This window comes from Schistocerca piceifrons, chromosome 4, assembly GCF_021461385.2.
Source record: "Schistocerca piceifrons isolate TAMUIC-IGC-003096 chromosome 4, iqSchPice1.1, whole genome shotgun sequence".
Taxonomy (NCBI): domain Eukaryota; kingdom Metazoa; phylum Arthropoda; class Insecta; order Orthoptera; family Acrididae; genus Schistocerca; species Schistocerca piceifrons.
The window spans coordinates 316,584,301-316,597,654 of NC_060141.1; the positions used below are offsets into that span (position 1 = coordinate 316,584,301).

A 13,354-nucleotide genomic window follows, 5' to 3' on the forward strand; every position below is an offset into this window, starting at 1 on the left:
GAACTTCTATACACCACAGCAACATCAATCTAACATTCAGTTGGTATCATGAGATACTGAATGACTGGCACCAACAGACTAGCATAACCTACAAATAATGGCTCATACACACTCAAAGGGCAATGCAACTGCACTGTGTGCAGTATTTTTGAGGTAAGTGGGTGCGCTGGGTGGGCCTAGATAGTACGTAACCTAGTATGTAACCATATCTACACTATCAATTTGGCCTCAGGTATTAAATACGAACAAAAGCCCCGTGGGCACAAAAGGGGTGTGCAAGGGAACACATGAAATGGAAGGTAGATCAATGGTGCCACGTTCTCTCCAAGGTTTACCTGACACCTGAAAATCATCACAGAAGAGTGTGGAGATGGCATGCTACTAACTCACCTCTCAACATGCTGTCTCACAGGTTCAGTAGGGAAGTGACTCCGTTGTGTTCTGCGTCATTTTGTGTATGGATGTTGGACACCTCTTATCACTATGAAAGGCAATTTGAGAGCTGTGCAGTGTCAGTATAGGACCCTCCACCCTATTGTTCAGCCCTACAGTTAACATTTCAACAGAGAAGATTTCACCCCTCATAACACTAATGCATGACCATCCTCCCAAACACATTTTAAACATAGTCCAGAAGTCAGGAATCAGCCAAATGGAATGGCCTGTGGTATCCAGTGACAAGATCATCATAGCTCAATCTAGGGACCAGCTGAACCTTCCAGTGCATCACTCCATGAGCCCTTCTCACAAAACTAATGACCTCACATAGACCAGCATGTAAAGGTGGGGAGACTTAGGTAGCTATGTCTTATCACCCTACACAGCATGGGGAGGGATACAGAGGAATGTTTAATATGAGTCGCCGGCTTTGACCAGTGACATAGGAAATGTGAGAAATGCCGTAAACAATATAGCGTGGTTTTTTTTTTAAAAAATCCCATACGAGGGGGGGGGGGCCCAAATATAACCAGATTTCTTTCTAGAAAGCATATACTTTATTGTTTTTAAATACAACCTTAACCTCCTTCGAAGTACTCTCCATTAGCATTAATACACTTGTACAAACATTCATTCTAGTGTTCGAAGCACCTTTTAAATTTGTCCTCTTTGATACCTGCTAGCACTTTCATTACATTGCGTTTTACATCTTCCACATCTGCAAAACGCTTCCCTCCCAAGTCTCTTTTCATCCTCGGGAATAGGAAGTAGTCTGTGGGTGCTAAATCCGGCAAACAGGGCGTGTGGGTCAAGGTAGTCATCTTCATTGAGGCCAAAAACTGGCGAATGCTGAGAACCGTGTGTGCGGGAGCATTGTTGTGATGCAGGAACCACACGCCAGAATCCCACAAAGCCGGACGTTTTCGCGACAAACTTCTGTGAAGCTGTTTCATAACCTCCAAATAGAATTGCTGGTTTACTGTCTGGTTTTCTGGGAGAAATTCAGAGTGTATGATCCCTTTGATGTCAAAAAAACAGATCAACATCGTTTTCACATTCGATTTCACTTGTCAAGCTTTTTTTGGTCGAGGTGAGCCAGGTGACTTCCATTGTGATGACTGCTGTTTACTTTCTGGATCGTACCCATACCACCATGACTCATCACCTGTAATGATTTTGCTGAAAAAATGTGGATATCTTTGAGCGCGTCCTTCATTTCGAGCCAGGCTTGAACATGACGATGCCTTTGATCTCCGGTAAGAAGCTTTGGCACAAATTTTGCTGCCACTCTTTGCATCCCCACATCGATGGTCAAGATGCGCTGAATTGAGCTCCAGGACAACCCGGACAAGTTCTCGAGTTGGTCAATGGTCCTGTGTTGATCTTCACGGATGAGATCATGGATTTTGTCGATGTTGTGTTCATTTCGAGCAGCTGAAGGTTGACCAGAATGGGGCAGATCTTCAACTACCATTTCTCCCTTTTTAAACCGAGAAAACCATTTGTACATTTGCATTTTACTAAGAGCATGGTCTTTGTAGGCTGTCTGAATCATTGGAGCAGTTTCTGCTGCTTTCTTGCCGAGCAAGAAACAAAACTTCACTGCCGCACGTTGTTTGTAAGAACTAGCCATTTCCTCCTGTCACGTCTGCACTGTGCGCGCACTCAAAGAACTCCCAAAGAAACCACACTTCTCACTGTTGGGTGACGTCGCATGGCAGAATGACTCAGCAGAGTTCCTACTACAGCCCTCTGGCGGCACAACCTGCTATTACAAGTACACGATGTGCAGCATTACGATTCCGTATTTGCAGATACAGTGGTAGCACTTAACATTTTGAGCAGACATGTAGATTAATGTCCACCACTGTAATGAGACAGTTTTGTTTTAATTAATGAATATCTGCTCCAAATGCTAAAAAGTTCTATATTTCTACACCCCGAACTGTTTCAGCTTTGATACTGAAGCATTTTGTAGCAGAATCTGAAAACTGCTTCAGTATAAAAGCCAAAACTAGTAACTAGAGCAAAAGACATTTTTAGCAACAGGACTAGGTAGTCATTAATTCAGTACACATCTATGGAGTAGCAGCACCCTCCAAACAGAGACAGACTAACATTTTTATTTTTCCCTAAATACTATTAGTATTCTACAACAACTTGAGATCTAGCTTTTTGGGATGGCTGTTACACATAATTTGGGGAGCAAAATAACTGATGATGGTCGAAGTAGAGAGGATATAAAATGTAGACTGGCAATGGAAAGGAAAGCGTTTCTGAAGAAGAGAAATTTGTTAGCATCAAGTATAGATTTAAGTGTCAGGAAGTCTTTCCTGAAAGTATTTGTATGGAGTGTAGCCATGTATGGAAGTGAAACATGGATGATAAAATAGTTTAGACAAGAAGAGAATAGAAGCCTTCAAAATGTGGTGCTACAGAAGAATGCTGAAGATTAGATGGGTAGATCACGTAACTAATGAGGAGGTACTGAATAGAATTGGGGAGAAGAGGAATTTGTGGCACAACTTGACTGGAAGAAGGGATTGGTTGGTAGGACACGTTCTGTGGCAGCAAGGGATCATCAATTTAGTATTGGAGGGAAGCAAGGAGGTTGAAAAAAATCATAGAGGGAGACCAAGGTATGAATACACTAAACAGATTCAGAAGGATGTAGGTTGCAGTAGTTACTTGGGGTTGAAGAGACTTATACAGGATAGCGTAGCATGGAGAGCTGCATCAATCCAGTCTCTGGACTGAAGACCACCACAACAACAACAACAACAACAACGAGAATAATTACTACTCTTATGAAATAAATAATTGGTTAATGAAGTACAATGGGCAACAAAGATGGCCATAACAATGCCATGATCTATTGTGATTCACAAAAAGAATGGGAAAAAAATACGGCAGGATGGCTGGACCAAGTAACAATCCTGAAACCACATTGTAAAAGTTATTATCTATTCCATCCTCACTCTAATAACTGCTTATGCACTGTCCCACATTCCCTTACCAGGAAAAGCTCACAACATAGTGACCTACCACTACGAGTGCAAAGTACTGGCTTAAACTTCTAACATTGTTAATGGTGAGACGCTTCAGAAAACTTACAACAAATACAGTTTCTTATGCTACGCGGTACCATCTGTGTGTGATAACATTTGATATCTTGAAAATGAGATTATCTTACTAAATGGTTTTCAGCAATTGCTACTGAAAAACTAGTCACATCAATTCCCTAAGTAAATCAGCCAAAATTCCACTATACGCAATACCATAAAGAGTGAGTTCCTACAGCAGATATTACCACTCTCACACAACTAGAACAGAGACTGATGTCTATCATCTAAACACACTCAAACATCACATGGTTCTTTATTAAAAATCCCTTGTTCAAGAAAGAAAAGCACTGGTACAGTCATTGAGCATCACACAAGCAATGGTTAAACAGTCATGCCTCCCAATTCTTATATTCTTTCTCATAACTGTTGCATGACATACTTTCTTTGTACTCTTATTTCTTTGATATTTGCTTGAGGCTTACTTTTTGCACATTTGTACCAAATTATACAGGATCTTGTTGGTAGCTCGGTACGCTTAGTGATTTAGTCATCTAAGGATCATTTTCTAATGATGTATGATTTGTCAGCTTAACACAAGGGAAAAAATAAAATGTAGGTCTAAAGATATTTTTAATAATATTGGATGACTTTAATATTAACACAACAAAATGACTGTGCAAGAACCGTCCTTTATTGCACATGCTCATTCAACCTGCAGCCATGCAAAGAGCCCAACAAGACGTGCAGATTCAGTCGACACTATTATAGATTATTTAATCACTAACATATCTTTGAACAGACAGAGCACACAAATCATGACACAGTAACTTCTGACCATTGTAAGCAATCAATTTAAGTCCATCATAATGTCATGAGCAATGAAGATACAGTGATAGAACTAAGACAGACCAAACCAGGAAACCTACATATCTTGGAAGTTTAGTGAAAACAGAAAACTGTGAGGGGATTTATGGTAAAAAAAAGAGTTAGGCAATTTTCTTTGAAACCATAATTTATTATATAAATATCAACTGTCCAAAATTATAGGAGACATGACAATGGAAAGTTCAGTAAAAAGTTTGATCACAGCATTAGTTATTCAGAGCAGGGAAGAAGTAAATGGAGTAAGCCTATAGGGTGAGGTCTGTGGAGACATAAAGAAAGCTTGCAGCAGGATAACGGAGACAAAAGCCAGCTATTATAAACAGATAATTATAACTTCCTCAAATGCCACCAACACCGTATGGGCACACATAAACACAAGCGGACAACAGAAAAGTACCAGCTTATGTAAACATCATACTCCAAAGGACAGAACATAAGGAAATAATCCATGTGAAGTATGTAGGATTTTCAATCAGTATTACATACATATAGTGGATAGGCTGGTCTGAAATTGAAACATACAAACAGCTTCGTAAAGGTAACAGATGATATGTTGCTCTCATCAACTGTTGAGGTTTAAGTCAAATATAATTATATCCTTTCAGGCTTTCCCGGTGGATTGTTGCAAATAAATTTCTAGGGTTTGCCCGCTGGATTGTATTGTGTAAATCACACACTATGATCTCACAGAAAACCCGAGGTATGTATTTGCAAAATTTAGAGTAATTGGATGGCATATCTCCTAAAATATTAAGTGTAGGCTATTTCTAAAAACCTAACAATCTCCCAAGTGCCTTATAAGTGATATGCTGGAGAAAGGAATACAAGTATTTCCAAATTGCTTGAAGAAAATTAATTCTCATACATAAAGATGGAGACAAAGGGAATCGTGCCAACTACAAGTATTACTATTACAACTGCTGTCTAAAATTGCAGAAACAGTCAAAGGATACGATGAAATTTCATGAGTAAACAGAACATAATAAAGAAGCACCACATCGTTTCAGGAAAGGTCAACCCACAAAGAAAGCAGCTGCAGATTTCACAGCATATGTAGTATTTGCTTTGAAAAAACAGAAACAAGTTTGTAGTCTATTCCTCGACCTACCAAATACATTTGATCATGTGTGTCAGTCTTCTTTTAGAAAAATTTAACCATATATAACGCAGAGCAAATAACAATAGCCTAATAATATCAAGACCTTTATTGAAAAATAGACAACAATGTGCAGTATAAATTCACAACAGATTGGAAACTGTGCTTCCAACAAATGTTTACTTTATCCTACCTTTTACTTTCAGCAGACAAAACTCCCGTACCAGAAGCACGACGGCTACTTTATGAGGTGTGATACTCTGTGTTCCCTCTCTTTTGTATTGCACTAAAATTGTAAATGTTCAAAGAAGTAAAACATGGTGTACCACAAGGTTCAGTAGAGGGACCATCACTATTTATTCTGTTTGCAAATGATATGTCAGAAGCTGTTAACGAAACAAACATTAATGCCAATAACACATCTCTAAAGTCACCAGTGAATCTGCGAAGGACCTAGTAAATGAAGACATGTTTACAAATGGATAGGGCACACATATATTTTTTGGGGGAAGGGTGCAACCTTTTTACAAATTTAAGTAAAGGGCAATTCCACAGTTACGGGTGTTTCATGTACACACCTTAAAATCAGGAAAAATAATGTAAGGAAAAATATTTATTGAATTTAATATTGAAAACTTTTAAGGCTTACATTGTATTTCATGTTAGAAATGTTGATACTGGAATTGTTTTATTGTTCTCTTGGTTATTAATCAAAAAAGCAGTGTTACGGGTGTTACCAAAAGTAGACCTGGCCTCTGTTATGAGTTAGGGAATTCTCTAATTTCTGCAGGCTTGATGAAGCTTTTATTCTTGTAAAACAACTGTTAAGAGGTATTGCCCCAAATTTTATTTTGAAATACAAATTTTTATTTTTTTTGGACATCATAACTTAGTGTATATATATATATTTTTTGCTGTTACGGGTGTTACATTAAATGTTACGGGTGTTACATAGATGCATCAGATTTGATTCTTGAAGGAATAAATTTACCTCTTACAATTGCATAAAAAGAAAATAAATATTGTAGTTTATTTGGAATAAAAGTATGTACTTATGAAAACATATTTGAAGGATAAACCTATTTATTACACAAAAAATTTTGTAACAGTTTTATAGTACAACTAGGCCAAGATATCATTACTTACTTAACATTTACCTCATTTTGTAGGCCTAATAAATTTATGACAAAAATGTTTTCTTATTATTGATTGGTTTAAAAACTTCATTTAATAATCTTTTTCAGCAACATCCAACTCAAAATTGAGCTCTTAGTACAAACGGTTACCTTGTTGTTTGATTTCTGGTGTTTTTACCTTAGATAGTACTTGACTGAATTTCAGAAAACAAACATAAGTTTCATCTAGTTTAAAAAGTGTTTTACTTTTTCCTGCTGACTTCAGAAACATTATTTTCATATCCTCCTCTTCATCAACTTCACTCTGGCAGATTCCCAAGTAACAGTATTGAGTTTTGGATAGGGTTGGTTTCTTTTTGTCTCTTGGAATGTGAACCAAGACAAATAACCCAAATTTTAAATCAGACTTTTCAATTTTATCAGTTAGGCTTAACTCACAAGCACTTCCAATATTGTCTTGTGATTCAGATAGTGAAACAGTCTCCTGATCAGAACTGCACACTTCATAGAAGTTTATGCATCTTTTGCATGTAATGTTTTAACTTTGACCTCCTCAGTAATAAAAACTGACACCCTTGTCATTAATGACTCTGCTGTTTTTGAAACCAGCAAATCAGTTGTGTTATAACGCCAAAAGTGATGGCAGCCCTGGATTTGAGGAATTGCTTGTAAATTTTTCTGAAATACGGAAGCGTCCGATCCCGCCTGTCTGCTTTGACCCATGACGTCACAAATATGCCGGAAACAAAAACAAACACACACACTTTCCACAAGAAGCCTAATGACACTAACGGGACAAGCGCGGGAAATGGGGTGTTTTGGGTGGGGGCAAACTAAATATAAACAAATTTAGACGCCTTGCGTAGGTACAACGTGTAAGTGAAGACAGCCATGCATGAATATCCACCCACCTCCCCAGGGGTCGTAACCCCTGCAACCCATAGAAGATAAAGATGCTTCAGTAGCTGATTAGTGTTTTTTGTCTTTTTTAAAAAAATATCTCACGGGATAGAACGAACAGATCAGAAAGATAAATACAATAAACTAAAACAGAAATTGGAGGAAACATAATTAAAATAAGTAATAAGCGTTTTTAAATTTCAAAAAAATCTCGCGAGATAGAACGAACAGATCAGAAAAGTAAATAAAATAAGATAAAACAGAACTGGAGACAGCCACACTCAAACCAAACTCCGCGCCGTCATGACGTCACACACGACAACACCCTTACGTCACGGGTCAAAGCCGACGCGTGGGATCGGACGCTTCTGTCGACCCATTTTTCCACCTTTCATCCAAAATAGGAATGTTATGCTCCACTGTTATCTTATCAACCCATAGTGCCTTAATTTTAGAAAAACTCGTCGGAGTGTAGTCATAAAAGTCCATTGTGTTGTTAATAATAACTTTCCTAGATCTAACAGCTGTCCACGCGCTCCTCTTCAGTGCACCTCCAATGCCATCCATGGCTCCTTTACCATGTGAACTGGCAAAAAAATTCCACTCAACTGTCAATCCAAAGTCTCTCTCAAAATAACAAAGATTGGACAAAGTATATTTATTTTTGAACTGCCCAGCACAGTTGTCAGAAAATATAAAAACTCTCAACTTTAGGAAACGCTTTTTTAATCTCCGTTATAACAGTTTTAAGAAAGGTCCACACAAAATATTTTGTGTGTGAAAGGTCGTTACAGATGACTGCATAGGGCCTGACTTCATGGTTTGCAAACTAAATGCAGAAAGTGCAAATAGTTACTTGTGAATGCGTCCAGTGTGCACTCTGTACCTCATGTTGTAAAATTAGAGCATAATTCTCAGCAAAGTCCATTTGAAGAACACATTCTTCAACGTCAAGGCTGTTTTTCTTTCCTTGGAAGAAATCACTCTGCTTTATCTTCACGTAGCAGTGTTTTTTAAACTGAGGCAATTTGTCAACCAGTGATGCCAAGGCATCATCGCAGCTCCCTGAATGTTCACTAAGACAAGGACGATGTTTCGCATCATTTTCCCATTGCTGCCCAGACAATCTTTTTCGTTAAGTCAAAGCCTTCTGGGATAAATTTGCTCAATTTAATTTGACATTCCTGGCATGGCCCAAAAACAGTCTTTGTTCTGTGAATTCAATAATTCCTTGTGATTGCTCGGAACAGATGGAACAGCTTTACTCAAAGACTCAAGTATGCTTATGAAATTGTAGGCTCTTATGAATGACTAGAATTTGCCTCAATAAGCAGTTTACTGGGCCTATATAAAATTTAAGGGACTAGTGTAGCAGGGGATACAACCCGTCGGCTTTGGACAATGACATCACAAGTCGCCAATCGAGAAGCGATTCTTCTTAGTGTTGTAGCTCCCTTCAGTGGCCGATAAGTGTTTTTTGGCTTTTTAAAAAAAAAAATCTCACGAGATAGAATAAACAGATCCACTTTATTAAGCAATCAGTAAAAAAACGAAACAGAAACATAACAGCAAAAGCAAAAATGGTAAACTGCTCTCTGGCGACTTGTGACGTCATTGTACAAAGCCAATGGGTTGTATCCCCTTCTATACTAGACCCAAATTTAAAACTGAGGTTAGAAATATTGTTGTTCTTGGAAAAGTTAGAATGAAAACATAAACTATATGTAATCTAAAGAATTTTGGGTTTAATTAACTTTTTAGAAGAACGTCAGTTGAATCAGGTTAATGCCCCAATTAACTTTTATAATGTAGGTGCAGTGCTTAAACAAGTGTATGCAGAGGAATAAATTTTTTTGTTTTCATGCTTAAAACTGTTTTCATATGTAATAAACATAGTTAAAAACTTTTTTCATTCATAATAATACCCTTTGGTTATAATTTAAATGTAGGGCCTAGGCCTACTAAAGATGAAGGTGGCATTAGACCTTCCAATTCAAGTTACGGGTGTTACGCATGTGTTAAGTAACACCCGAAACAAAAATTAGTAACACCCGTAACAGCTCTAAGAGTGTTAAATAAGATTTCAAAATGCCATGTAATGGTATGATACTGTAAAAATGTGCATAACCTCACTTTTACAGAAAGGTATTGTACAGAACAAATTTACTAGATTACAAATTAAACTTTTGTATCTTTTTTGTTACGGGTGATACAAGCTGCACATATATTATAAAACTAACAAAGTAAAGAAATGCAATTAGCTTAGCTCAACAAAACGAATTATTATGAGCTATAACAATGTTGACTTCAGTATTCTTTGCAACAATAGAACAATCAGCCATATATAACACAACTAATACTCATCTGGAAATAGCATAAAACATATCTCTCTGTGGTGCCATAGAGTAGTGCACTTTAAACACTTAGGGAAGGTAGAAATTTAATTTTTTCATAGTCATGATTATTTTGCAATGAACAAATGTACTTTTAACTTGGCATTTTTAAGATTATATTTGAAATATTGTCATTTTAATTTTTTTGTCATGAAATCTCTTTAACATGGAATGACCCTAAAACAACTTTCATGAGGCTACAAGCAAATAGGGCAGTCAAAGCAGATCTTGATATCAAGTTTGGCGACTCAAGTATTTCAGAAGTTCGCTGTAGCAAGTTTATGGGATTGATGGTGGACAGTTTCATGACATACGAAACGAATGCAGATAATAATAAATATAAATAAATTTAACAAATTACGAACACTAATAGTGCCTGCTCTGTACATAGGCCTATATGAAACAACTATGTTCTTAAAAATAAACTGCACAGTTTTTCTGAACGAAAATATATACAATTGTAAAAAAATGTGTAAAAATATCTATAACAGACAAACTTCAGTGACAAAGATCCTAAATAGCTGGGTGTGTATTTTAAGACCCACACAGTAGGGCCTATAAAGAACATAAAAGCATTGTCTCCTTTCAAACAAAACCTAAAATGTTACCTGGTCTCAGCCTGTTGTTACAATTGAGAGTTCCTAGATGCAAGTACACAAAATCCTTAAACAAGAGATTCTTCTACAAATTCCATGCAAAATCGTCTAAAGATGCTGTATATATATTTTATGATACTACTTTGTGTACGTTGGCTATGTATGGAAATTTATTTATATGGTGTAGATTCTAAATCTCACAAACACTTGAAAAATTGTGTCATGCATACTCTGACGTATCCACTATAATAACAAAAAAATAAGGAAAGGACGAAAAATAAACGTATACACTTGTGTTTAACAGGTAGACGACATATGGTCTCCGTATTTGTCAGATTCAATTTACAAAAATCACGGAAAACGTAAATCAGAATAGATGGAGAAAGAGTTGAATCCTATTAAGATTATAGGTCGTTTCCTCGCATCGTCTTCGAAGTCGTTGGTGGTGTTTGACACACTCTCTCTCCCCCTCCCCCACAATAATTGGTTGAAGTGACTCACTGTGACAGTGAAATAAAGACAAAACTGTGGAACCGCAAACAATACTACTATGTCCTGCAAAATAATTATTTCTTAGTTTCACAGGTTTCTTAGTATGATAAACTTGTAATTAACTTGATTTTACTTTATCCTACCTTTTACTTTCAGCAGACAAAACTCCCGTACCAGAAGCACGACGGCTACTTTATGAGGTGTGATACTCTCTGTGTTCCCTCTCTTTTGTATTGCACTAAAATTGTAAATGTCTTTAGCAGCTGACATGATGCAACAGCAACTGATGATTTCTTCCAGAGACGACTATTTTCGGGATGACACATGTGAAAATCGTTATCACCTACACAAACAAGTGTCATAGCTCCACTAACTTCTAAATACCGCCATTTATTTTGGTTGTAACATTGCACACATTTCATTTGCAGTGTCACCAACATTAATACAACAGGTGTAAGGCACGTCCACACGCTACGAACTGTCTGCGGCCTGCGCAAATGCTTCCCTACATAATATCTGCGCAGACATATCACTGCGTATGTACAAAAGACATGCGTACATTTGAGACGTGCGCGAAACGGATAGTCGGAGTTGGAGATTTGATCAAAATTGCTCAAATCTTTCGGTATCAACCACGTCTGCAAAGACAAATCATAGCGTGTGGACAGCAGATCGCCGCAAATCTAGTGCGAGAAGCGTGTTTCGAACCGACTATTTGTTCAGTCCAGATCTGGTTGTACAATCTCCGGTTAGTAGCCAGTTAAGCTATATTCCCGGCATAGCGTGAGAAATGCGTTGTAGAAACCAAGAATAATTCTAAAGTTACATTTAACTTAAGTCTGTTTCAATACATTTGATTAATAGACATCAAACATCCACCTACCAAACCCAAAAAGATCCAATACACTGACTTTTATCATAAGATACACCATCCTTGTCACTTGAACAAATTATTTTTCGCGGTTATAATCTACGCCTAAAGATTTGGCCTGCTTGTGGTTTCTAATAAAACTGCAAATTCAGTCTACAGATTCCAAACTATATCCTGATTATGATGTATTTCATTCTCAGGATGTCATTGACTAAATTTATGAGATTTCCAAAGCCAACATTTCGTGTCGTGTTGGCTATCATGAAAAAAAATTGTTTTGAATTTCACAAATTGTCGTCCGAAATCTGTATTTCAGGCGATGAGGTCGGCTGCGTTGTGACCACCCTCGTAGTGGAGTACTGATTTGAAAAGATCAGTCATCTTCTGCCGATGTCGGTCGTCAGCAGAATCTTCCGATATCGACACCACTGTGATCACAGTGGACAACGCATTGCCGCTCTATGTGCGGGAAATGCTTGCGTGCTTTGGGAGGAGTCTGTCCCGCACATCGCAGCAATTGCTTGGTTAGAGTGGAGTGGGAGAGTTGAAGTGAGCAGCATCCAACTATTAGGCGACAGTTACAGTATTTGTTTCGCCTGCACTGGCAGAAAGAGGGTAAGTAATTCTTCCAGTCTAATTATTGAAACATTCACCAGAAATTTCAGCTGACCGCTTTTCTGTCTCAGAGGATGAGCAGCCTATTTAGTGGAACATGACTGGCGCCGAGTTGAAAAACTAAATGACAAAGGAGTTTATTTGAACAGAAATCGGAAGAAAAATGAATGAAACAAACAAGAAGAAATGACTTTGATTATATCCAGTGTAATACATTTGCAAATATATTTGTACTGAAAGTTTAACCATAGTTATAATGAGCTGGATGTTGTTGTTATTGTAATCAGTACTGTTAAAGACGATTAAAATTCTGTTCATTGAAGTAATCAGTGACTCCCTAAGTGATGGAATAACTGCTGACACCTAGCGAGGCGATCACATTGCCCTTGGGCAGTCGATTAATTTCTGACACGTGGCAGTTATGTTTATAAATTCTCCTTGAACTGTCCACAAATTCTCTCATCTCATTCTGTTATGAAAACAAGCTGAGATGACCGTAGAAAAGAAGGAAGAACACAGTGAAGGTGTCATGCCTCCAGTTTCTTCCCCTTCCCTCCAAGATAACATATAGCTGCTGGAGATGACGGCACAAGCCAAAATTATGTATGAAATAGTTACTGCTCTGCAAACATTTAGGGTGAGATACTGTAACAACAGCCTCCAGTCTAGATATGTGCCATAGTTACATTTCTAGGCCAGGAATATAAAGAAGATTATGATTGTTTATTGTAAATGTTGGCATCTTATTTTTATACATACCCTCAGTATAATTATAAATAATGACACAGTAGAAACAGAATTTACTTGTACCCAGTAACTGCGATAGTGGATGCATAAATAGTGTTAAATAATTCATCAAAAGTACTT

General features: G+C 37.5%; 1 protein-coding gene across 2 annotated transcripts in view; it reads right to left on the reverse strand.

The window, feature by feature from the left end:
- Window positions 1–11,432, reverse strand: part of LOC124795523 (anaphase-promoting complex subunit 5) — a 137,744-nt gene extending 126,312 nt beyond the window's left edge. Inside the window, exons 1-2 of one of the 2 annotated variants that reach the window (XM_047259594.1) lie at window positions 11,176–11,432; window positions 5,678–5,708 (exon numbers count right to left, since the gene is read on the reverse strand). In XM_047259594.1, coding sequence (XP_047115550.1) covers window positions 5,678–5,708; window positions 11,176–11,271 — 127 coding nt within the window. In that variant the 5' untranslated portion in view covers window positions 11,272–11,432. Of the gene's footprint in view, window positions 1–5,677; window positions 5,709–11,144 lie in introns of both variants that reach the window. The other variant, XM_047259593.1, reaches the window with a different exon arrangement.
- Window positions 11,433–13,354: the final 1,922 nt, after the last annotated feature.